General features: G+C 42.3%; 1 protein-coding gene across 2 annotated transcripts in view; it reads right to left on the reverse strand.

Annotated features, from left to right (window-relative positions):
- BRINP3 (BMP/retinoic acid inducible neural specific 3) overlaps positions 1-23,850 on the reverse strand; it is a 255,239-nt gene that overhangs the window by 223,849 nt on the left and 7,540 nt on the right. For both annotated transcript variants that reach the window (XM_033151388.1, XM_033151389.1), the window contains exon 2: positions 3,330-3,615. In XM_033151388.1, the coding sequence (XP_033007279.1) occupies positions 3,330-3,565 (236 nt within the window). In that variant the 5' untranslated portion in view covers positions 3,566-3,615. The remainder of the gene's footprint in view (positions 1-3,329; positions 3,616-23,850) is intronic.

Here is a 23,850-nt window from a genome sequence, read left to right on the forward strand (position 1 = left end):
GAAATTAAGCCAATGTCCAAACTTTATCATTCAATAACTTTACTTGCAGAAACTTATCGTTATGGATGAATTAAAACATCAGCTTAATAGGAGTCTCCAAAGTCTGGCCCCCAACAATGGTAACTTAAAGCAGAGAAGAAATATATATTTAAAACACACACACACACACACACACACACACACCATGGGGAAAGGGGGAAACTGAGCAAATTATAGAATCACTAGTGGTTTAAGCCCATTAAAATAATGGGCGCTAGAACATATGTGGTAAACATGCATGCTTACTCAGGAGTAAACAATGGGATTTAACTGCAGGTAAGCATACATGGGATTTTCTATCACGCAGTGCCTGCAAACCTATGCACACTTACAAAGGAGTAAGCCTCATTTGAATGCACGAAGCCCAGGTAGAAGAGCAAGGGGGGTGGGGTCTCGAAAGGATAGATCTGGCTGCTCCATTTCTTTTTAGCATTGGGAGAATTTCCGGGAGAGACACTTCGGTGGTGTTTGGCTTTGGAGGGGAGGGCAAAACAGCCATGCTGATAGGCCTAAAAGTGGTGCATGGCCAACAGACCCCTAGTGTCCCTATTTTTCAGGGATGTCCCTGATATACAGAAGCCATCCCAACAGTGGCGTAGGAAGGGTAGGGTGTAGGGGGCGGCTGCCCCGGGTTCCAGGGGAGGGGGTGACACTCCCCGTCCTGTCCCGCCACTTCCCCTCTGCCCGGCCCCCCATCCGTGCTTCTTTACGGTTGGCCGGGGCAGCCCCACGACCTGCCGCTCGCTTGCCGGCTCGCCGCGGGAGCAGCAGCACCGGCCTGGCTGCACTACGAAATTCCGGGCATGCGTAGTGCAGACGACGTGCATTATGGTGCCCCACCCCCAAGGGGGTGCCTTCACTCCACCACCCCGGGTGGTGGAGAGGCTTCCTCCGCCACTGCAACCCAGTTTCTGATTTGATCCCAGAATGTCCCGCTTTTCCTTAGGACGTTCCTCTTTTCATTGGAGAAATGTTGGAGGGTATGGGGCAAATGTAAATAATACATATACAAGGAAAACTAGCCAAGAGTTGAAGTGGGGGTTAGAACATTCTTGGAGGGGGAAATGGTGGAGTCTCGTGCTATGCCAAACTTTTCACACACTACTTTTCTGGCAATTCAAGTGGGCATAGTGCATTGAGCATTGAAACAACATGTGAAGAGAATGAAATAAATATTGGTTTGGGTTGTGCTTACTGGTACCTTGTTAAGAGGTAGCAATGGGACATTTTCCCTTCAAAGCTCTTTTTTAAAAATCCTCACACTCATTCACTGTGGGTCTCTTCACACAAATGATTGCACCTTGGCAACATTTTCCTGGAATCCCCATGTGATCAACTTGAAAGGGGAAAAAGAACCCACACCCACCTGGTACCTCTATATTGTTTCCCCTCTCCATATAGTGTTTAATCAATGTGTATAGGTTTTTTCCTAGCTCCACACAAGCTTCCTGCAGTACAAATTGCCCCAAAGAGCGTATGTGCATGTGGTCAGGTGTGCATGTAATCACACCCACGAACTGAATCTCCCTTTGGCTGCAGCTCTCCGTTATTCTGGTGGGTCCTGAAATTTTCAGAGGCAGCTTTTTGTGGGGTATAAGAAACAGCAGTGATACAGACCCTAGAATGCAGGATGCAATGTGTGGCCCTTTCAGTCTTGGTTAACAGTACTGAAACCAGAAGCAGTGGGAATCATTCTTGTTGCATTTTGCGGTGGATATATTTCTGTTTCGTTGAGCAATATAAAAACAAAGGGGAGTAAAATATGCTGACTCGGGCTTTATATATTATTGCTTTTATATTCCCCTCCCCTGCCAAAATAAATAAATAGATGATTGCAATTGACAGTTGGCTTTTAAACCCCGGCTAATAGCAATGGTCTCCTCTGATCCGTTGAGCTTCCCAAACACCCCCAATGCATATTTCATCATCACAGTTAATGTGCAACAGACCTCACAATGCGTTGTCCTACGGCAACACAAACTGATGCAAAATTGACCTGCAACACAGTGCCCTCTGGTGCACAGAGAATCGGCACAGGAAAATAAATATTCATAACACAAGACAAGCTTCAGACCTTCTCCCAAACCTGTATTTAAGAACCAGCAGCAATCTGCACGGAGGCACAAACAGGATGAAAAGGCAAGAGTTTGCCCCTTATTATGGACCCAATAGCTGAAAAAGCTGGAATGACAGCAAAACAATCTGAAGCAAATAAAGGACCACCTGTTCAAATGATTTCACGGCCATAAATTGGTCAAGTGACAGAAATTGCCAATCTGTTTCTTCCATGCTCTACAGTTGCAGCTCCTTATTTTGACTGGCAAAGAGCAGTCTGGCAAAGAGGGTCAATAATTAAAGACACAGAGATAGGCATCCCTCCTAATTGTCATGGTTTTCTCTTTTTTAAAGCCAAGATCCTTTCATAGCATTTAGTATTGCTAATGTATATAACACTTTTAATGTACACAGCCTGGTTCATTATCTGTATTGTTTATTCCCATCAAAACAACACACAGGATGCATCATTGATATTCTCATTTCCTGATGAGACTACCGGTATGTAACTACAGCAAACACATTAATTCTTGCTGAAGGCCCCCTTTTTTTTCTTTTAGGGCCTCTGCACTTTTATCAGGAGAGTGCATGGCAGAGGACAGATATCCATCAGGTGATGCTTATCCAAAAGCAATTCATGTTTGTTCATTTTTGTTATGCAAATATTAGCCATAGAACCTTGGGAGTGAAGGGTGGGGAAATTTAACCTCATTCTCCACCACAGTCCTGACAAAAACTGCCCTTATTTACATTTCAAGGGAAGCCTCCATTGGCACCCATATTGCCACGGATTGAACAGGGGGCTGCAATATAGAAAACCTTTGAGGTCCCTTCCAACTTTACATTTCCACGATTCTGGGAATGCTGTACAATGTAAACAGGCATGCTCTAACTCTGAACCGTGCCTCATTAATCTCCTGCAATTCAGAAAAGAAAATGCAAGCTGAGCTAAAACTAGGAGTTAAAATTAGCTTTTCAACAAAGCTGAAAGATTTCGCCAACAGGTGGTCACCTTCAGATCTCTCTTTAATCAATCACCTCCTTTCACTTTCAATAGGCATCACAGCTATTCCCAACATGAAAAGGAACCTTGGTGTATATTTTTGGAATGAAACCAGACCTACCCATTGGTTCTCCCCATCTGTGATTTATTTTTCTTAAAGCGCCCTCGTGTTATTTCTAAACAGCTCTTGGAAGAGCGCCCTCTGAAATTACCACCCCTTTTTGTTTCATACCTGTAGATCTTGTATCTTGTGCTAAATCCCTGTCGGCTTCTGTCCACGAAATCAGTGTATTCCGGAGAGCGGTGGAAGGGTCCCTTATCTGAAAGGAGCCAGTCGAAGGGGCTTGTGGCATGCTGATCCGAAGCAGCAGCGACCATTAAAACCCAGCAATGAAGACTCAGGGCTATCCACTCCCATAGAGCCATCAGAGAGAACAATTCAGCACCAGCACTGCATCGCCATATCATGCTTCCGCTGGGGACTTAGAGTCTTCATTCTCTTAGCTGTCCCTTAACACCTAGACAAAGACACACAGGAAATTAGTTTAGCACACACTGGTCATTCTATTACAGCCGGCAGAAATTATTACAGTGGTACCTTGGTTCTCAAACTCAGTCCGTTCCGGAAGTCCATTCCAAAACCAAAGCGTTCCAAAACCAAGGTGCGCTTTCCCATAGAAAGTAATGCAAAATGGTTTAATCCGCCCCAGACTTTAAAAAAACAACCCCTAAAACAGCAATTTAACATGAATTTTATTATCTTAGGAGACCGATGATCCATAAAATGAAAGCAATAAAAAATGTACTGCTGTCACACCATCAATAGCTGAACTGGGTTCCACACAGTCACAAAGACAAAACAAAAAAAGGTGCAAAACAGACAGACTTCAGTGTAACACTCAAAATGGAAGTGTGGCACTCAAAACGGAGAATGTTCGACTTCTGAGAATGACCGTTCCCCGCATCAAACGGGGTGTGCATTTTGTGTGGTCGTGTGCAGCCGCCTGGATCCCAGAGCAGCTCCTAGTAGTTCGGGCTGGCTTCACCTTCCTGGGCTGGATACCTGGGGTCTCTGTCTACCCAGTCAGCCACCCAATCCCGCCTGGGGGAGGTGTTGCCAGGAGGATTGGCCAGGTAAGGGGAGGGAACACAGACCCACACAACAGAAGGTGTTACATACCTGGGAAGCACCACTAGGGCTTCAGAGCTTCTCCCACCCTCCACTCCCTCAATTAACCTTTTCATTTTGCAGGTTAACCTCTTCTCCACAGGTACACAGGCGCTGCTATGTCAAGGCCGCTGTTGAAGGGCCGGAAAGGAATTTCCCTGCATTGGCAGGTTTCGCCTTTCCTGTAGCAATACGTCACAACTTTGGAGGTTGCAGGCCTTGGGCGGAACACCTTAGTCATCTTCATAAAGTGGGGTGGGGGCTGGGGTGGTAACCCCATGCCCCCATTGTGGCGTCAATACCAGGGTTCCCATTAAAAGGGTCTTGGGGGGAGGCATTGGCCATATGCCCAGAGGTTGTCATTGCCCTCCCCCTGCAGCAGCAGCGATCAGGGGAGTGGGCTATCTGCTTGAACCTATGTTCTCCAGAGCTAGCCCAATCCCCTCACATGCTGGATAACCCTGACGTTTCCCAGATCCCCGGCTGGGGGCTGGGAAGGATAAATGCCCAGTGTCTGAGCCAAGGTCTCCCTACATCTGAATCTTAATAAAGTTGTGGCCTAATTTTAATCCCATAGCATGTTGTCTTTTGTCGTTTTCCGCTCAGGGGCTGCCTTGGGTTTGGGGGAGTCCTCCTGACCACGCAAAAGTTTGCAAACCGGAACACTTACTTCCGGGTTTGCAGTGTTTGGGTTCCAAGTTGTTTGAGTACCAAGGCGTTTGAGAACCAAGGTACCACTGTGTTATTATTATCTCCAAGTTAAAGAAACAGCTGGCAAAAGGCAGTGGGGGAAAGAGAAAAGCGTGATTCTCCTCCTTTTCCTGTCTTTAACCATCCATCAACATGAGCATTGAGTGTGCTTATACTTGTATTCACGTATGTGGCTGAATGTCTGAGTCTGCAAGAATGTGCAGAGAGAGTGTGTGCATGCAATTTACCTTAAGTGTCTAAGACTGTTCGATTTGAAGCAGATTATTTACCAGTGCAGTATAGTGGTTAAAGTGTCACAGTAGGACCTGGGAGAACAGGGTTCAAGTACGGTACTTGATCAGTTATGAAACTTTCTGACCTTGGGCCAGTTGCAACAGGGTTGTTGTGGAAGATCACAGGAGGAAAGGGAGAAACATGGGGGGGGGGCTGCTTGGAGAAAAATGGTGTGGTATAAATACAACATATCCGGATGCAAGCAGAATCTGTGTTTGTTTAAACTATTCAGGCAGATGAACGCTGCCATTCCCAGAATCCTATCCAACCTAATCTTCAATATTTGTACCATGTTTGCAATATGTAGTTTAAAGGAGCAGGTGTGAAGCAGTATGTTGGTAACAGATTTGTAATGTGAATTAAAACACCAATTTTTGCAGCACATCAATATGAAATGGCTTGGAATGTGTTGAGGAGCTATAAAACAACAATGATTTGGGTAGGAAGACCTTTTAAGTGATACCATTAAAAATAAAACCTGACCCTTCCCCTCTTTTTTAAAGGCTTGGATAATTAAAATGGGAATATAATTTTAGAAGGATTAAGTTTTCAGATTAGGAGTGGGCTCCACTGCCATGAAGCAAACATGAATACATTTGGAGAGGATGTATTCTTGCTTGAGATTGCTTATCAGCTCTTATAAGGAGCCATTAAACTGTAACTGAAGGCCAAAAGTGGTTCAATCCCCGTATGGGACAGCCGCATATTCCTGTATTGCAGGGGGTTGGACTAGATGATCCTCAGGGTCCCCTCCATCTCTACAACTCTATGATTCTATGATTCTAAGTGTGTAGCATATACACATAGTGAGAGTGAACTTCACGTTCATGTACACTTAATTGTTACATATATGAACTTTGCCGACAAAGGTCCGTACAGTTAAAGCTATGGTTTTCCCAGTAGTAATGTATGGAAGTGAGAGCTGGACCATAAAGAAGGCTGATCGCTGAAGAATTGATACTTTTGAATTATGGTGCTGGAGGAGACTCTTGAGAGTCCCATGGACTGCAAAAAGATCAAACTTATCCATCCCTAAAGAGTGCTCACTGGAAGGACAGATCCTGAAGTTGAGGCTCCAGTACTATGGCCACCTCATGAGAAGAGAAGACTCCCTGGAAAAGACCCTGATGTTGGGAAAGATGGAGGGCACAAGGAGAAGGGGACGACAGAGGATGAGATGGTTGGACAGTGTTCTCAAAGCTACTAACATGAGTTTGGCCAAACTGCGGGAGGCAGTGAAGGATAGGCGTGCATGGCATGCTCTGGTCCATGGGGTCACAAAGAGTCGGACACGACTGAACGACTGAACAACAACAAATGTTTTTATATATGTTTGAAGCCATCCAGAGTGGCTGAGGCAACTCAGTCAGATGGGCGGGGTATAAATAATAGAATTATTATTATGGAATACTATTCTCCCATTTTCATTGGAGAAATGTTGAAGGGCATGGGATTAATAAGTCAATCCCCATTCCTTAATTTATTTTTACAGCATGTAAAACTTGTTATAATAACCATGGAAATGTTTTTTCCCCGAAATGGAATAGTTTACATGTGTGAATAGAAACTATCAGACAACTCTCTCTCTCTCTCTCTCTCTCTCTCTCTCTCTCTCTCTCTCTATATATATATATATATATATATATATATATATAAACACACACACACACACACACACACACACACCAGCTAAGAATGGTGGCCCCCACCTACAACTTTCCCTCCCCGTTCTCATTTTTTTAAATAAAAAAACGGCAGCCCTTCTGATACTCTGGCTCCCCAAAGTCAGCAATGATAGAAAGGTAGCTGTAAGAAAAAACTCAAGTTAAAAATGCAACACGCCATTGTAATGTTGTGGCATTGAGAGGCACAAAATTTCCTTGGTGCTGTATAGTCAACAAATGCAGTGGTTAACTTGAAACTAGAACAGCATGGCATTTATTTAATGAAGTCTTGCCGTGTGATAGTCTTTTCTCTAGTGAATCTATTGATCAAGAAAAACTTCCCACTAATTCACACCTAAATAGGGAACGCCCAATTATCATCATTTGTACCAAGCTCCTGCTGGGAACTTTAACTTGACAATGAATGCCACTTTTATCTACATGCATTTCCTACACAAAAAAATATATATATTCAAGATATAGTAGCTTTAGGTCTCCTGACTATTGCTCCATTATAGACAAAACAAAACAAAAACCCCCTGGAGTTTAATAAATAGGATTATTGCACTTCCTCTGGACAGGATATTCATAATATTAAAAAATCATGGGGATAAAATATAAGTGGATTGACTGCAGGAAACTGATTGACCCAGGCAGGGCTCCATAATACATAATGAACAAGACTCATCATAAAATCTGAATACATTTGTGGTGTTCTGGAAATGCAGCAGGAGGAACAGTTAAGCTTTTTCTTCCCCCCCCCCTTTTTTCCTTTTTTTTCTTGCCTAAGGAGCAAAGAATAACCATTAATAATTTTGCTCAGGCCCTCCAGCTTCAGTGGTTCTCAGAGTTTCTATCTTCAGGGAACATTTTCAGCTTAGGCTCTTCTGCTTAATTCGTTCTGGAGGTCCGTTCTTAACCTGAAACTGTTCTTAACCTGAGGTACCACTTTAGCTAATGGGGCCTCCCACTGCCACTGCGCAATTTATGTTCTCATCCTGAAGCAAAGTTCTTAACCCGAGGTACTATTTCTGGGTTAGCGGAGTCTGTAACCTGAAGCGTCTGTAACCCGAGATACCACTGAACTGGTTGTAGCTGTTGGATCTCACCATTGCTTTGTGTAACGGAAGCACATAGCCTAGAACACAACTAATGCCCCCCTGTGACTGCACACTGTAAAATAAGATTTAACAACAACAGTTCGAAAGCACACCAGTGCAAGTAGATAAATAGGTACCACTGCAGCAGGAAGGTAAACTGTGTCTCCGTGCGCTCTGGTTTGCATCACAGTGTTCCGTTGTGCCAGAAGTGGTTTAGTCATGCTGGCTACATGACCTGGAAAGCTGTCTGTGGACAAACACTGGCTCCCTCGGCCTGAAAGCGAGATGAGCGCCGCAACCCCATAGTCACCTTTGACTGGACTTAACCATCCAGGGGTCCTTTAACTATTTACCTAGTATTTATTTTATTTATTACTTGTCCGCTATTACTAATCTTCTCTCTGAGGAACCCCTGATAAGCTTTTACATCTAAGAAAACATAGGATTCCCTGGAACACAGGGTTGCCATATTTCAAAAAGTAAAAACCAGGATGCCCCCCCCAAATTACACACACACACAACGCCCCCAAAACCACAATTTATTTATTTTTCTATGGGGGAAAATCCGGGCGTATGGCAGCCCTAACATTACACATAGCTGTCAACTTTCCCCCCTTTTTTTAAGGGAAATTCTCTTATTCCAAATAGGATTCCTCGCAAGAAAATGGAAAAGTTGACAGCTATGCTAACATAAGTTAATTCCTTTGAATTGCACTGGTTTTTCTTTATCATACAACCTAACATTCTGGAAAGTTTGACTCTGGTATCCTTAAGGAAGTGTCGCAAATAACTATGGAAGAATTGCAAACGTGGCACCACAGCAGTCAGTGGAGGCAAAAATAAACACCTTCAATATGTTTTTTTTTTTTTAATGTATTGTGGCAAAGCATTCGCTCTTCTTGCCGGCCAGCTTCACCTTTCATTCATTTGTGCTCTGCATAGGAATGTTATGTGCATCGCCAACACCTGCCTTCACCTAACCTGGTGCCCTCCAGGTGTTTGGACTGCAACTCCCATCAGTTCCAGCCACCACAGACATGGCGGCTGGGGCTGAGGGAAATTGCAGTCCAACGCTTTTGGTGGGCATGAGACTGATGATGGCCGATGTATGTTTTATTGGACATTTCCCACTGTAAAGGGAGGAAATCACCTACATAAAACCAGTCAGACCATGCCTGCATGTGTCAGATGAAGTACACCCTACCCCACACCTACAACTATAGATGTGTTGGTCTATAAGCTGCCACAGGACTTTTTGGCTTTTCTGACACATTGAAAGTATAAGGACTCCATTGTAGCCAGAATTAGACTGGTGTGGACCTTATAGACCTGGTTACAGGTGGGTAGCCGTGTTGGTCTGCCATAGTCGAAACAAAATAGAAAATTCTTTTCAGTAGCACCTTAGAGACCAACTGTGTTTGTTCTTGGTATGAGCTTTCGTGTGCATGCACACTTCTTGTGCATGCACACGAAAGCTCATACCAAGAACAAACACAGTTGGTCTCTAAGGTGCTACTTATAGACCTGGTTCTGGCAAATGCTGGATTCAGGAAAGTGACTGTTTACAGCCTCTTGAAATTAAGCCTGGAAAATTGCAAAAACTACCCATGTGCCTTTTTTTTTTAAAAAAAGTATTTATTAACTTTTTCAAAACATCAAAAATACATAAAACAAACCAATACAACAATTACAAACACATTACAAAAATAAAAATAAAAAACTATTACAAACAAACTACAAACTACATAAATGAAAAACAAAAAAAATTATTTGTTTAAAAACTGCTTCTTCCCTTAACATTGTTATGTGACTTCCTTTCGTCTGCCCTTCTTGCATTCATTGTCATTCATCTTTAGTAATTCCTTTACATTATACAAACCATTTTTTTAAAAAAAAAATCTTATCCATTTCTTCAACTATTATCCTAATTCATTATTTCACATTTCCTTATCACTTAACGTAATTCTAAATCTGCAGTCTAACTTTTCTTCCGAGTTCCTTCTAGATTTCAATCTTACTATACTTTTTCAAATACAATTTAAATTTCTTCCATTGTGCCTTTTGATTGCTGGGTTGCCCTTATAACTTGGAAGGTAAAGTTTTCCCTTTTCCCACAATCCACGTAATTAGGACACATCCCAAAGAGGCATTATTTTCCACTGGAGCTACGCTTTTCCTAATAGAAAAATCTAGATGCATTACATACCGGCAGAGTATTGAAACCTGAAATTTTATGGTTGCTTTCACCGGGAAATGTGCCTCAGACATGAAACACTGAACTTTTTAAATTAACTTTTCATGAAAAGATCATGTCACTTTCTAAATTACAAGAGTGCAATAATAGGCAGAGTTTACTCTTCTGTGCGCTTATTGACTCAAAATGTTCCAGGCCATTAAATTATAATGATGACTAATGGGTCTCTCCTGTTTTAGTTCAAATCCATAGAGTTAACACAAGAAAATTGATTAGTGTGGGTATGCAGCATTTTCTCATATCTTTCTTTCCTGGACCTTGAAATGAATGAATGGTGTCAAATAATGCAGGCTTGGCTGTAACCTGGTAGAATCTAGTACTATATGGTGAATAATAAATCAAATATCTGGATGGCTTTTGTCCAAATAAGTAGATAAATGAGTAGAAAAAAATAAAGCCTAAATTGAAAAGGTGGTATCGTAGGTAAAACTATTAATTATAAACGAATGTGGTGCAGGGCTCTTCGGACTTAGTGTTAATTGTCATTCAAAATGCTATTGAAAACACTATCCTTTATGAAAAAGCAATCAAGACATCCACTTGATTATAATTTCCCTCAACACATGCTTGAGTTTAAATCCATGTTACCCAAATCTTTAATTCTCCAAGCCCTATTTGCTGTGCAAGTCTACTAAAAATAAAATATACTGAGTTATAGCCAACCAAGCCATACTCAGAGAAGGCCCACTAAAAATTAATGAATATTATGTATCAATTTCCTTTGTGATCTTCTCTCTGCAATGTTGCATTCATCAAGTGATGAAAAACACATATGAGTTGGGTCAGTGCTTTTTTTCTGGGGGGACGCAGGGGGACACATACCCCTAAACATTTTGTGAATTGTTGTTGTTGTTTAGTTGTATATAGTATACAGACTTGAGTTATCATTTCAATCTTTTTATCTACTGTGATTTAGTTAAAGCAGCTTACATATATCAATTACAAGATGGTACATACCCACAGACTCACAGTCTAAAAGGCTGAATGCCAGAGGAAAGGGGATTGGGAGGGAGGAGGAAAACAGCAAACCCAAAGACTAATTTTACAGCTACAGTGTTCTCCTCACAACCAACTGTAATGGAAAAGAGAGGAGAAACCAAAAGTTGCTCTTCGCTCAGCAGAGCCTATGGGAAGCCCTATAGTTCCACCTCTCACTCTGCTATATTTTGTTAGAACTTGAGCCATAATTTTGAATTGTTGTTTAGTCATTTAGTCATGTCTGACTCTTCGTGACCCCATGGACCAGAGCACGCCAGGCACTCCTGTCTTCCACTGCCTCCCGCAGTTTGGTCAAACTCATGTTGGTAGCTTCGAGAACACTGTCCAACCATCTCGTCCTCTGTTGTCCCCTTCTCCTTGTGCCCTCAATCTTTCCCAACATCAAGGTCTTTTCCAGGGAGTCTTCTCTTCTCATGAAGTGGCCAAAGTATTGGAGCCTCAGCTACAGGATCTGGTGAATCTTTGTACTTTTGTCCATTTATTTTTTCCAATTTGAACTATAAAATGATGATTTTCTTGACTCAAAATGAGAGTACCCCTAAATATTTTTTTAGAAAACAAAACAAAACAAAACAAAACATGGAGTTGGGTCATACTCAGTTGCAAAAATCCTACCAGAAGCATATAGGTTCTTGCCTATGCATGTATAGCCTACTAAACTACCCACACATCAAAATAGGAATATCAAAATGTTGACAGATTTGCTTCATTCATTTCCTGCTTATGGGTTGCTTTCAAGTATCTAGCTCATGGGTAAGCAAACTAAGGCCCGGGGGCCAGATCCAGCCCAATAGCCTTCTAAATCCGGCTTGCGGATGGTCCGGGTATCAGCGTGTTTTTATATGAGTAGAATGTGTCCTTTTATTTAAAATGCATCTCTGGGTTATTTATGGGGCCTGCCTGGTGTTTTTACATGAGTAGAATGTCTGCTTTTATTTAAAATGCATCTCTGGGTTAATTGTGGGGCATAGGAATTTGTTCATTTTTTTCTTCAAAATATAGTCCGGCCCCCCACAAGGTCTGAGGGATGGTGGACTGAAAAAGTTTGCTGACCCCTGGCTCCATGCCTGGCCATTTCTAGAACCAGGTTCCCAAACTAGATTGATGCTTTTTGCTTCCTTTAGAATTTTTCAGAATCTTCTCCTTTGCAGACATCTTCCAAATCACCTCTAAAGGCATTTATTATGGAAATCCTTAAGGGTTCTGTCTGACCCTCCACTGCCCTTACAGGTGAAACTCGAAAAATTAGAAATATCGTGGAAAGGTTCATTTCTTTCAGTAATTCAACTTAAAAGGTGAAACTAATAAATGAGATAGACTCATGACATGCAAAGCGAGATATGTCAAGCCTTTATTTGTTATAATTGTGATGATTATGGCGTACAGCTTATGAGATCCCCAAATTCACAATTTCAACTTTGGGGTTTTCATCAGCTGTACGCCATAATCATCACAATTATAACAAACAAAGGCTTGACATATCTCGCTTTGCATGTCATGAGTCTATCTCATATATTAAACTCCAGTAGCTAATGAAAACAATTGCTTACATAAATGGACTTTTCCACGCTATTCTAATTTTTCGAGTTTCACCTGTATTTCCCAGGGAAAGTCCCATATTTACAGAAGCCATCCTGGTTTCTCATTTGATCCTGGAACATCCTGTTTGTCCTCAGGATGTCCCTATTTTCATCAGAGAAAAGTTGGAGGGTATGGGGTTATGTGACTCCCAAGCCAAGGAGATTAAGTCACTATACAACTTTTAGAAGACATCTGTATAAGGGAGTTTTAAAATATTTAATGTTTTATGATGTTTTTATATATGTTGGATGCTTTTGAATTATGGTGCTGGAGGAGACTCTTGAGAGTCCCATGGACTGCAGGAAGATCAAACCTATCCATTCTTAAAGAAATCAGCCCTTAGTGCTCACTAGAAGGACAGATCCTGAAGTTGAGGCTCCAGTACTTTGGCCACCTCATGAGAAGAGAAGACTCCCTGGAAAAGACCCTGATGTTGGGAAAGACTGAGGGCACAAGGAGAAGGGGACGACAGAGGATGAGATGGTTGGACAGTGTTCTCGAAGCTACTAGCATGAGTTTGGCCAAACTGCGAGAGGCAGTGGAGGATAGGCGTGCCTGGCGTGCTCTGGTCCATGGGGTCACGAAGAGTTGGACACGACTGAACGACTGAACAAAAAGAAGAAGAAGAGAAGAGTTTGGATTTGATATCCCGCTTTTCACTACCCGAAGGAGTCTCAAAGCGGCTAACATTCTCCTTTCCCTTCCTCCCCCACAACAAACACTCTGTGAGGTGAGTGGGGCTGAGAGACTTCAGAGAAGTGTGACTAGCCCAAGGTCACCCAGCAGCTGCATGTGGAGGAGTGGAGACGCGAACCCGGTTCCCCAGATAACGAGTCTACCGCTCTTAACCACTACACCACACTGGCTCCCAACAACAACAACATATATGTTGGAAGCTGCCCAGAGTGGCTGGGACAACCCAGTTTGATGGGTGGTGTACAAGTAACAAAATTATTGTTACTATGGAATAGGATGTCCCTATTTTCACCTAAGAAATGTTGGAGGGTATGTTCTATGTTTCTGTGCCCGCCCCCCCCCCCTTAAATAAAACAAAGGTTCTTATTGCCAAACAGCTTCTCGGGAATTAATTTATTAACGCCAGCAACACGCTTTCCATTTGTGGTTTAGTGAAGCTTGTAAAATGTTGTTTTTATTGGGTTCCAGAGGTAGAAGATGACTTTCCTCCTCTTCCTTCTTCTTCTTTTTTTATAAAAAAAATCTGCCTCTGGTGATTGAGAGGCAAACCCAGGGGGATAAATCTTCTCGGCTTTAGATAAAAGAGAAGTTTGCTAAAGTGTGAGCAATGTTCCTGAAGTAATGAAGAGTGAAAATAATGGCATGGCAGGCCTTCTCTTGCTTTAGGAAAGAAGCCAAGTCAGGCACACACTCTTATCAAGTGTAACAAGATTAGTTTTTGCAGAGCAGTTGTTAAAATCCCTAGAAGCCCCATACTATACCAGCACCTCCTATTTCTTCTCATGGATGAACATAACAAATCCTTATTTACAGCTTACCTGCTCTTGTGAAAACTTGTCTCTCGCCCCTTGCTAATAAGCCATTGTCTGTTTCAAAGTTTTGTCACACTATTTGGAGGACTCGTTACAGGAAGGTAGCTGTGTTGGTCTGCCATAGTCAAAACAAAATAAAATAAAAAATTCCTTCCAGTAGCACCTTAGAGACCAACTAAGTTAGTTCTTGGTATGAGCTCACCCCTTGCCTTTCGCTGTAGGACCCTGTAATAATTGCAGCCGTTAACAGTCGTCTACATGTTTTCCACACCTATCAGCTGATCACCCATTCCCACCACCCTTCTGAGTAATACCCCTCCCCACTCCCTCACTATATTTGAGGATCTGGTGACTTCCGTTTCAGTGTATCTGAAGAAGTGTGCATGCACACGAAAGCTCATACCAAGAACAAACTTAGTTGGTCTCTAAGGTGCTACTGGAAGGAATTTTTTATTTTATTTTATTTTATTTGGAGGGCTGTGTGTGTTGCAATAGACAGCCGAAGCTGGGTTAGGGAAGGGGCAAAATTTGATTCAGCTCTCATTTGAAAGTATATCTACCTAATTCACACTGTCCGACGAAAACTAAAACAGAGTCACTCATTGAAATTCATACTTCTCCAAATTTTGCAATGCAATTATCCAGCCAAATAATATGTCTAAAATGCATCTGTTGGGGCGTGAGGTGTGCATAAAAATGTAAGTATTTGCAAAATTAGAATTCAAAAATGCATTACATTAGGAAAAATAGCTTTGCAAAAATGCGTACATTAGGGGAAATGGCATACAAACAGCTATAGATTTGGAGAAATTTGCACTGAAATTCAGATGAATTTCCATGAGGACTTTTTCTTTTTTTTTAATGATGTGGAAATGTGGAGAACTGAACTTAAGGTTAGAAAAAATATGAGAAACTGAGAGAAACCAGAACTGACAGAATCACACACCTCTAGTCTTGGGCTTCCAGAAAGAATAGACATATTAGAAAGACATATTAGCTGTGAACACTTCCATATTCAAAGGAAACACAGTCCTGAATACCACATGTTAGGGACAAAAATCAGAGAAAGAATGTTGTAATTATTACAGTCAAACCAACAATTCATGCTTTGCCCAGTGGGCACATGAGAGGGCTAAGGCTCACAGAACATTCTTGTAAAATTTGCTAGAGAGGACTCTAAGATCATGACCTTTGTCTGTCTTCACAGGAAGATGTAACACGACATCCTTCTTTCCTTCCTGCCTGGACAGCCTCCTCTTTCTCCACAATGCTTCCAAGACGCCCACACGTGCAGAGCTCAGACACCATTCTTGAATTAACATTTTGTACTTCTGTAACTTACACAAGTAGTTATAAACCTGTCTTTCATTTTGCTCCTGTAACTGATGCTTCATGACCTAGAATATGTGAGTAAATACTACTTTTATTACTTCACAAAACAACGTGTGTATGATTGTTGTTTTTTAAGGGGGTAATACCAGGAAAGTCCACTCTGCTTAAAAGCATCCTGGATTATTATTTCTAGAAGGTTAAATCAACCTTGCATTAGCTTCCAAATTTAAGCTGCGAAGGATGGCACCATTAAAGCTATGGCATGCAACTGTACATTTGGTTCTCTGGGTTTATTCATTCATAAAGGATATACATTCATTGAATGCTTGTTATATTACAGTCACTTGAGTGACTGAGAAGACCGAGGTTATACTCTTGCTTCATGAGCAATTTTGCACAAATCCCAGTTGTCCTTATCTCTTAAAGGTTAACCTGTATCCCACAAATTGCAATCTCAAACACATTTGCCTTAAGTGAAATCAATGGTATACAAATGAATGACGTCCCCTGGAGTTATAACTCGCTGGTTACTTACACTTTTGCCTGTCAAAAACTCACCTGAGGAGCCTACATTTTAGTCAGATCTGTGGCTAGTTTCATGGTATTGTTATAAGAATTATAAGGTCTAAGATATAAAATAAATGTTCATAAATATACCAAGCAAACACATACATAAATATATAAACTACATGTCTGAAACAGTACAGGAAAACAGTCCTGAAACCATTTTTCCAGTTACAGGTGGGTAGCCGTGTTGCTCTGCCATAGTCAAAACAAAATCAAAAATTCTTTCCAGTAGCACCTTAGAGACCAACTGAGTTTGTTCCAGGTATGAGCTTTCGTATGCATCTGAAGAAGTGTGTATCTGAAGAAGTGTGCATGCACACGAAAGCTCATACCAGGAACAAACTCAGTTGGTCTCTAAGGTGCTACTGGAAAGAATTTTTGATTTTGTTTTGACTGAAACCATTTTGACTCTCTCAAATTGACCTCAAATGTTTCTCTGCAAGGAGGAAGAAAATGGGAAAAACTCCCCATTGTCTCTTTGCTCACAAATCCTGTCTGAAGGGCGTATCTGTGTGTGAATAGGGTGTGAGCCTGTGACCTGGATTCAGGAACTGAGTATTTACCATCACAAAAGAATGGCCAGGATGCCCAACTAAAAACAACCAGTGACCATTATCAGGTATCCTGGCAGACAGGTTTTTCTGCTGTAGACCGCCCCTTCAGTGATGTATGTATGATGTATTGGGGTTGGCTTTGAGCTACAGGGTGGCAATTTCAAAAGTCTATATAAGAGCTTGCACACCATGGTTTGGGGTTCCTCCTCCCTCCTGTGTGTGTGGGGTTGAGCACCCTGTTGCAACAGTTTAATAAAGATCAGGCTTACTAGCCGCTTTGCTTCTCAGTATTCTCTGGTTGTCCTCTGTTATTTTCTCCTACCGATAGAGAACCTACATAAGGATTCTATATGGGCTCTTGGGTACACCATAAGGGAAAAGGAGCAGGTTCCCCCCCCCTTATAACGGTATGAAAAATAATGAAAAATTATAGCCCCAGCATTCAACCATTACAGCTTGCTTCTAGTACCCACTGACAGGCTGCTCAAATCTTTCCCTTGCCTCATAAAATGGAAACAATACTCATTTAACTATTTTGCAAAGCCATGCAGGCATACAAATGAAAGGGATGCATCTTAAGAACTGTATGCCACTATTCCGGGATAGTCGGCCAGATCTTACCCCACCCCAAGCTGTGCTGTCTGCCCCCTGGAAGTCCTTCCAAAATTCAGTCCAAGTACAATAAAATGTTGGGTCACAGTATCGATCTTCCCAAGCTGTTAGAGAGATAGGCATATGGAAAGATTGATAGATAGCATTTGTAACCCTTTATGGATGCTTGCATCTTTTTCGGATTTTGAATGCAATATTCATATAGTACAGTGATGGCGAAAACGTTTTATAGACCAAGTGCCCAAACTGCAACCCAAAGCCCGCTTATTTATCGCAAAGTGGCAACGTGACAATTTAACCAGAATACTGAGGTTAGAAAAAACAACTCATACATTAACATATTTTCTCTTAAAAGAAGAACACAATAACAGAGCTTTCAATGATACAAACAAGTTGTAAAAGTTTGCATTAAGATGATCCAAACTCAGTAAGGAAAGCAATCCCAAGTGCCTTCATTGACTAGCAGTTCGAAAGCACGTCAAAAGTGCAATAGATAAATAGGGACCACTCCAGCAGGAAGGTAAACAGCGTTTCCGTGCGCTGCTCCGGTTCGCCAGAAGCGGCTTTGTCATGCTGGCCACATGACCCGGAAGTTGTACGCCGGCTCCCTCTGCCAGTAACATGAGATGAGCGCCGCAACCCCAGAGTCGGACACGACTGGACCTAATGGTCAGGGGTCCCTTTACCTTAACACCTGAAAAGATAGGGCAGAGGACCTTGAAACCTATGTTTATTGTGAACTGCTCAAGTCGGTGGTGCAATTGCCAGGCAGTATTGTATTCATTTACCGGTAATTTCCTTCTCACCTACTAGGAAAACATAACACTAACATCAACATAGATAAATGTTTGCATTGTAACTAGGAAACTCATGCAATAGTCACCACATCCAAATGCACCCTTAATTAGAATCAGTCCCATCTAGCTCTGCCTCCACATCACTGTGTCTTCAGACCAAAAACTGAAAATATGGGGAACTATTAGCCAAACAAGCACATCTGTACCTCTCAGGATCTTTACTGAACTATAGCAAAGCACATGTGATGCCCTGACAGAGGCAGGAATGCTTATACACATTAAGAGGAATTAATTAACCCAGCTACTGATCCATTTCTACAAGAATGTTAGCATTATTTAGCAAGTTTGGGTCTCTGTCTCGGTCGCTGTCTCGCGGTCTCTCTCTCTCTCTCTCTCTCCCAAAAAAATGGTAATTGCTGCAGTCAATGGCTGTACCACTGGTGCTTGATTTGAATGTTACAAACTTTCACCCCAATATAAGTTAAATCACTGTAGTTTCTGGCTGTGTGTGTGTGTGTGTGTGTGTGTGTGTGCATGTCTTTTTGGAATTGAACAATATACACCGTGGGAAGTCATTATTTCATGTTTTGACCATTGTAATCTTGGTTGTATAGACATTGCCTATGAATTCCCCCTTCCCCCAATGGGTGAATGATGCTAAATACGAAATGATGCTGTTGTACGACCCACTGTGTCAGAAGCACAAGTGGGGTGGGAAGGGTAATTTAGTAGCATGAAGACTCCCCCCCCCACCTAAAATAAGGTAGGCTCCAAATTTGTGTGCATTTACTCATTTTAGATGAACGGAAGATTGAAGGAACTGATTCCTTGTAATATGTGTGTGTGTGTGTGTGTGTGTGTGTTTCTATTGGGGAGGGGGCATTTTGATAAGGGTTTGCTCTAGGATTGAACCAACATACCATTGCTTCTGAAGATGAGTGCAGTTGTACACACATGCATTCTGCACACATACTAGCCAAAGCCCTAGATATTGACCTAAATCAGGCATCCCCAACCTGCGGCCCTCCCGATGTTTTGGCCTACAACTCCCATGATCCCTAGCTAACAGGACCAGTGGTCAGGGGTGATGGGGATTGTAGCCCAAAACATCTGGAGGGCTGAAGGTTGGGGATACCTGACCTAAATGTTTGACATATAGCAGGGGTCAGCAAACTTTTTCAGCAGGGGGCCGGTCCACTGTCCCTCAGACCTTGTGGGGGGCCGGGCTATATTTTGAAAAAAAAAATATGAACGAATTCCTATGCCCCACAAATAACCCAGAGATGCATTTTAAATAAAAGGACACATTCTACTCATGTAAAAACACCAGGCAGGCCCCACAAATAGCCCAGAGATGCATTTTAAATAAAAGCACACATTCTACTCATGTAAAAACACCAGGCAGGCCCCACAAATAACCCAGAGATGCATTTTAAATAAAAGCACACATTCTACTCATGTAAAAACACCAGGCAGGCCCCACAAATAACCCAGAGATGCATTTTAAATAAAAGGACACATTCTACTCATGTAAAAACATGCTGATTCCCGCACTGTCCGCGGGCCGGATTTAGAAGGCGATTGGGCCACATCCGGCCCACGGGCCTTAGTTTGGGGACCCCTGACATATATCAGGCAGTTGTTTCTCAAACCTAAAAGTGGTGCAACACTCCTTTCTAAATTAAAACGGAGGAGCACACTTCACCTTTGACAAATGACAAGGTTTACTTTTGAACCTGCATATAAGGATAACCTCTTTCTCCTCTCCCTGCCAAAAACTGCTTCCCCCTATGTTTCTGCATGAGACTTTGATATCGGACAATTGAAAAGAGCCAAATACAGAGCAGCGACTCATCGCTGCTGTTTCCCCCAAGTGCAGTGGTGGGTGTTTATCTATAGGAATGAATGTCAACTGCTTTACTGAAGTGAAGGCAAGGGGTTAACCAGGGGCACAACTGGGGTAGAGCTAAACCTGTTCCGTACTGCTATTAGCACCAGAGATTGAGAATCATTCCTGTCCCTATCTGCATCCGTGGTTCTGTTCCTTAGACATACTAAAGCATGACATTGCTCAGAACTGATATAGCTAGTTAAACCATAATGTGCTGCTCCTGCAGATAGACTAGAAACATGCAACTGCTGTAATTTTGCATGCCACAAAAAAAAATTCCCTAGTTTCCCAGAGGTTTCATTACCCTACTTCGAAAAGAGGAAAGGAAAAAAAGAGAAATAATTTTGAGATGGCAGAAATAATTGGTAAAGTCAGTTTTAAGTATGATTCCCCTTTTATATAAGTTACGTAGTTATTTTATGTGAAATGGTTTTAACTGATTGTGTTGTTATATTTTGTTGTATTTTATTTTGCTGTAAACTACTGTCCTTTGGCTGTTGTGGTAAGGGGTAATAAGAATATTAAGAGGTAGACAAATGCAGAACAGATACTGGTAAAAGAGTGGGATTCTTAGCCCCCCCCCCCCCCCACACATAATTTTCCTTCTAGAGCTGACAAAACTAATGCTTCATTTACACACACAAACTTCCTTCAAAAGGATATTACTGGATGCTTCTAGTCTGATCAACTGAAATATAATCACCTGATTGAAGACTGATCCAAATGGAAACAGCTTCCTAAATAATGAAGTCTACCCGGGTGGCGCTGTGGTCTAAACCACTGATCCTAGGGCTTGCCGATCGGAAGGTCGGCGGTTCGAATCCCCGCGACGGGGTGAGCTCGGTTGCTCGGTCCCAGCTCCTGCCAACCTAGCAGTTCGAAAGCACGTCAAACAGCAAGTAGATAAATAGGTACCACTCCAGCGGGAAGGTAAATGGCGTTTCCGTGTGCTGCTCTGGTTTCGCCTGAAGCAGCTTAGTCATGCTGGCCACATGACCTGGAAAAACTGTCTGCAGACAAACGTCAGCTCCCTCTGCCTGTAAAGCGAGATGAGCGCCGCAACCCCAGAGTTGTTCGCGACTGGACTTAACTGTCAGGGGTCCTTTACCTTTTTTTTTACCCTGAATTCAGTGGTGGGAAAAGTCAGTCTAATGAAAACTAACTTGAAGGGATGTTTGTTCACATCAGGGCTCAAAGGAGAGCAGGGCAGAGATTGGCAACTTTTCGACTCACATGTGTCTAAATTTGCTTTTTTGTTGAACCAACTCTGCCTTCTGCAGCTTCACTGTCCTCATATGCTTGTTTGTGTGCCTCTGATTTTAGATTTCTTTACTTTGAGCTCTGGCATTTCATCAGTGAACACCCGGAGCACGAAACACTGTTTTACTAAGCATATGCTGGAGTGGTAATAAAAGACTACAGGAAATTAGAATCTCCTTTTCCCCCCAAGCTCCATTAAGATTCTCAGATAAAATTGTTCAGGTTCCCTACTTGGTCTATGGAATTATAATAGCTACGCAACTCAGCTAGCAACTGAGCATAAGATGACTGTCCCTTCGCTAGATGTATATTGGTGCAATTTACACGTATTGTATTCTCGAGGCAAGGCATTTTCCTGGCATATTAGGCTCCAGGGACCATTTTTCTCCCATATTAAGAATGTGCTGGACATGGTGCATCTGATACTGTTCCTGAACTCAGATTATTCTCTGGAAATCATACCAGAGTGTACTCTGCCCACAAGATTCCTATTTCAGTTTTATTGTTCAGTCCATTATGGCTTATTTTAGAAGAGCACCCATTTGTCACACTGTGAAGAATGGGTGCAAGAAATTCTATTAAATCACAGGAGACTCTTCCAAACAATATAACAGGACATCTTCTCTCAAAACTTGTGAACTGCTCTGCTTTCTCTGGATGTCCAAAGGCTCACTTAATGCAGAGGGATCGCAGAACTAAATGGCTGGGGGGTGGGGGGGTGGTTTACTAGAAGTCATCAAGTCCAGCCTTCATCAGGACTCAACAGACTTGCTCAAACATACTTGCCATAGATCCGTCCACATAATCTAGAGTGCAATGCACCACAAGCAGCTGAGAATGTTGTACACACAGCAGATCATGTGATGTGATGTGTAGCCATACCCCATCCATGTTTACTCAGAAGAAAGTCTCAATGAGCTCAGTGGGAATTATTCCCAACTACAGGTGAAACTCGAAAAATTAGAACATTGTAGAAAGGTTCATTTCATTCAGTAATTCAACTTAAAAGGTGAAACTAATATATGAGATAGAGCCGTGACATGCAAAGCAAGATATGTCAAGCCTTTATTTGTTATAATTGTGATGATTATGGCGAACAGCTGATGAGGACCCCAAATTAACAATTTCAGCTTTGGGGTTTCCATCAGCTGGATGCCATAATCTTCACAATTATAACAAATAAAGGCTTGACGTATCTCACTTTGCATGCCATGAGTCTATCTCATATATTAAACTCCATTGGCTAATGAATACAATTGCTTACATAAATGGACATTTCCACAATATTCTAATTTTTCGAGTTTCACCTGTAGGTGTGCATCATAAACCAAGCCACAAAAATCAACAGCCAAGCCACCTGGGTTGCTTGCAAATATAAGCAGGGGGAAATATCTTCTGCAAATGAGTGCCCTTAATACTTAGTACTTAGCACCACTTTACCTAATGGGACCTCCTGCAGCCACTGGACCGCCAGAGCACGATTTCTGTTCTTAAGCGGAGTTCTTAACCTGAAGCATACTTAACCCAAGGTACCACTGTATTGTCGGAACTCACCATCAGCAACTTTCCAGAGTTTCAGGCAGACGTAAAAGGAAGTTACTGGGATGCAAGGAAAACATGCTGGCTAAGAGATGAAGCTATCAATCTGGGAAGAATCCCATTTTAAGGCTACCACCTTAGGCTGAGTTGAATTATGGTGCTGGAGGAGACTCTTGAGAGACCCATGGACTGCAAGAAGATCAAACCTATCCATTCTTAAAGAAATCAGCCCTGAGTGCTCACTAGAAGGACAGATCCTGAAGTTGAGGCTCCAGTACTTTGGCCACCTCATAAGAAGAGAAGACTACCTAGAAAAGACCCTGATGTTGGGAAAGATGGAGGGCACAAGGAGAAGGGGACGACAGAGGATGAGATGGTTGGACAGTGTTCTCGAAGCAACTAGCATGAGTTTGGCCAAACTGCGAGAGGCAGTGAAGGATAGGCGTGCCTGGCGTACTCTGGTCCATGGGGTCACGAAGAGTCGGACACGACTGAACGACTGAACAACAACAAAGAGAGGAAGCTATCAACCTGGGAAGAATCCCATTTTAAGGCTACCACCTTAGGCTGAGTTGAATTATGGTGCTGGAGGAGACTCTTGAGAGACCCATGGACTGCAAGAAGATCAAACCTATCCATTCTTAAAGAAATCAGCCCTGAGTGCTCACTAGAAGGACAGATCCTGAAGTTGAGGCTCCAGTACTTTGGCCACCTCATAAGAAGAGAAGACTACCTAGAAAAGACCCTGATGTTGGGAAAGATGGAGGGCACAAGGAGAAGGGGACGACAGAGGATGAGATGGTTGGACAGTGTTCTCGAAGCAACTAGCATGAGTTTGGCCAAACTGCGAGAGGCAGTGCCTGGCGTACTCTGGTCCATGGGGTCATGAAGAGTCGGACACGACTGAACGACTGAACAACAACAACAACAACCTTAGCCTGAG

This window comes from Lacerta agilis, chromosome 6 (genome assembly GCF_009819535.1).
Source record: "Lacerta agilis isolate rLacAgi1 chromosome 6, rLacAgi1.pri, whole genome shotgun sequence".
In the NCBI taxonomy this organism is placed as follows: domain Eukaryota; kingdom Metazoa; phylum Chordata; class Lepidosauria; order Squamata; family Lacertidae; genus Lacerta; species Lacerta agilis.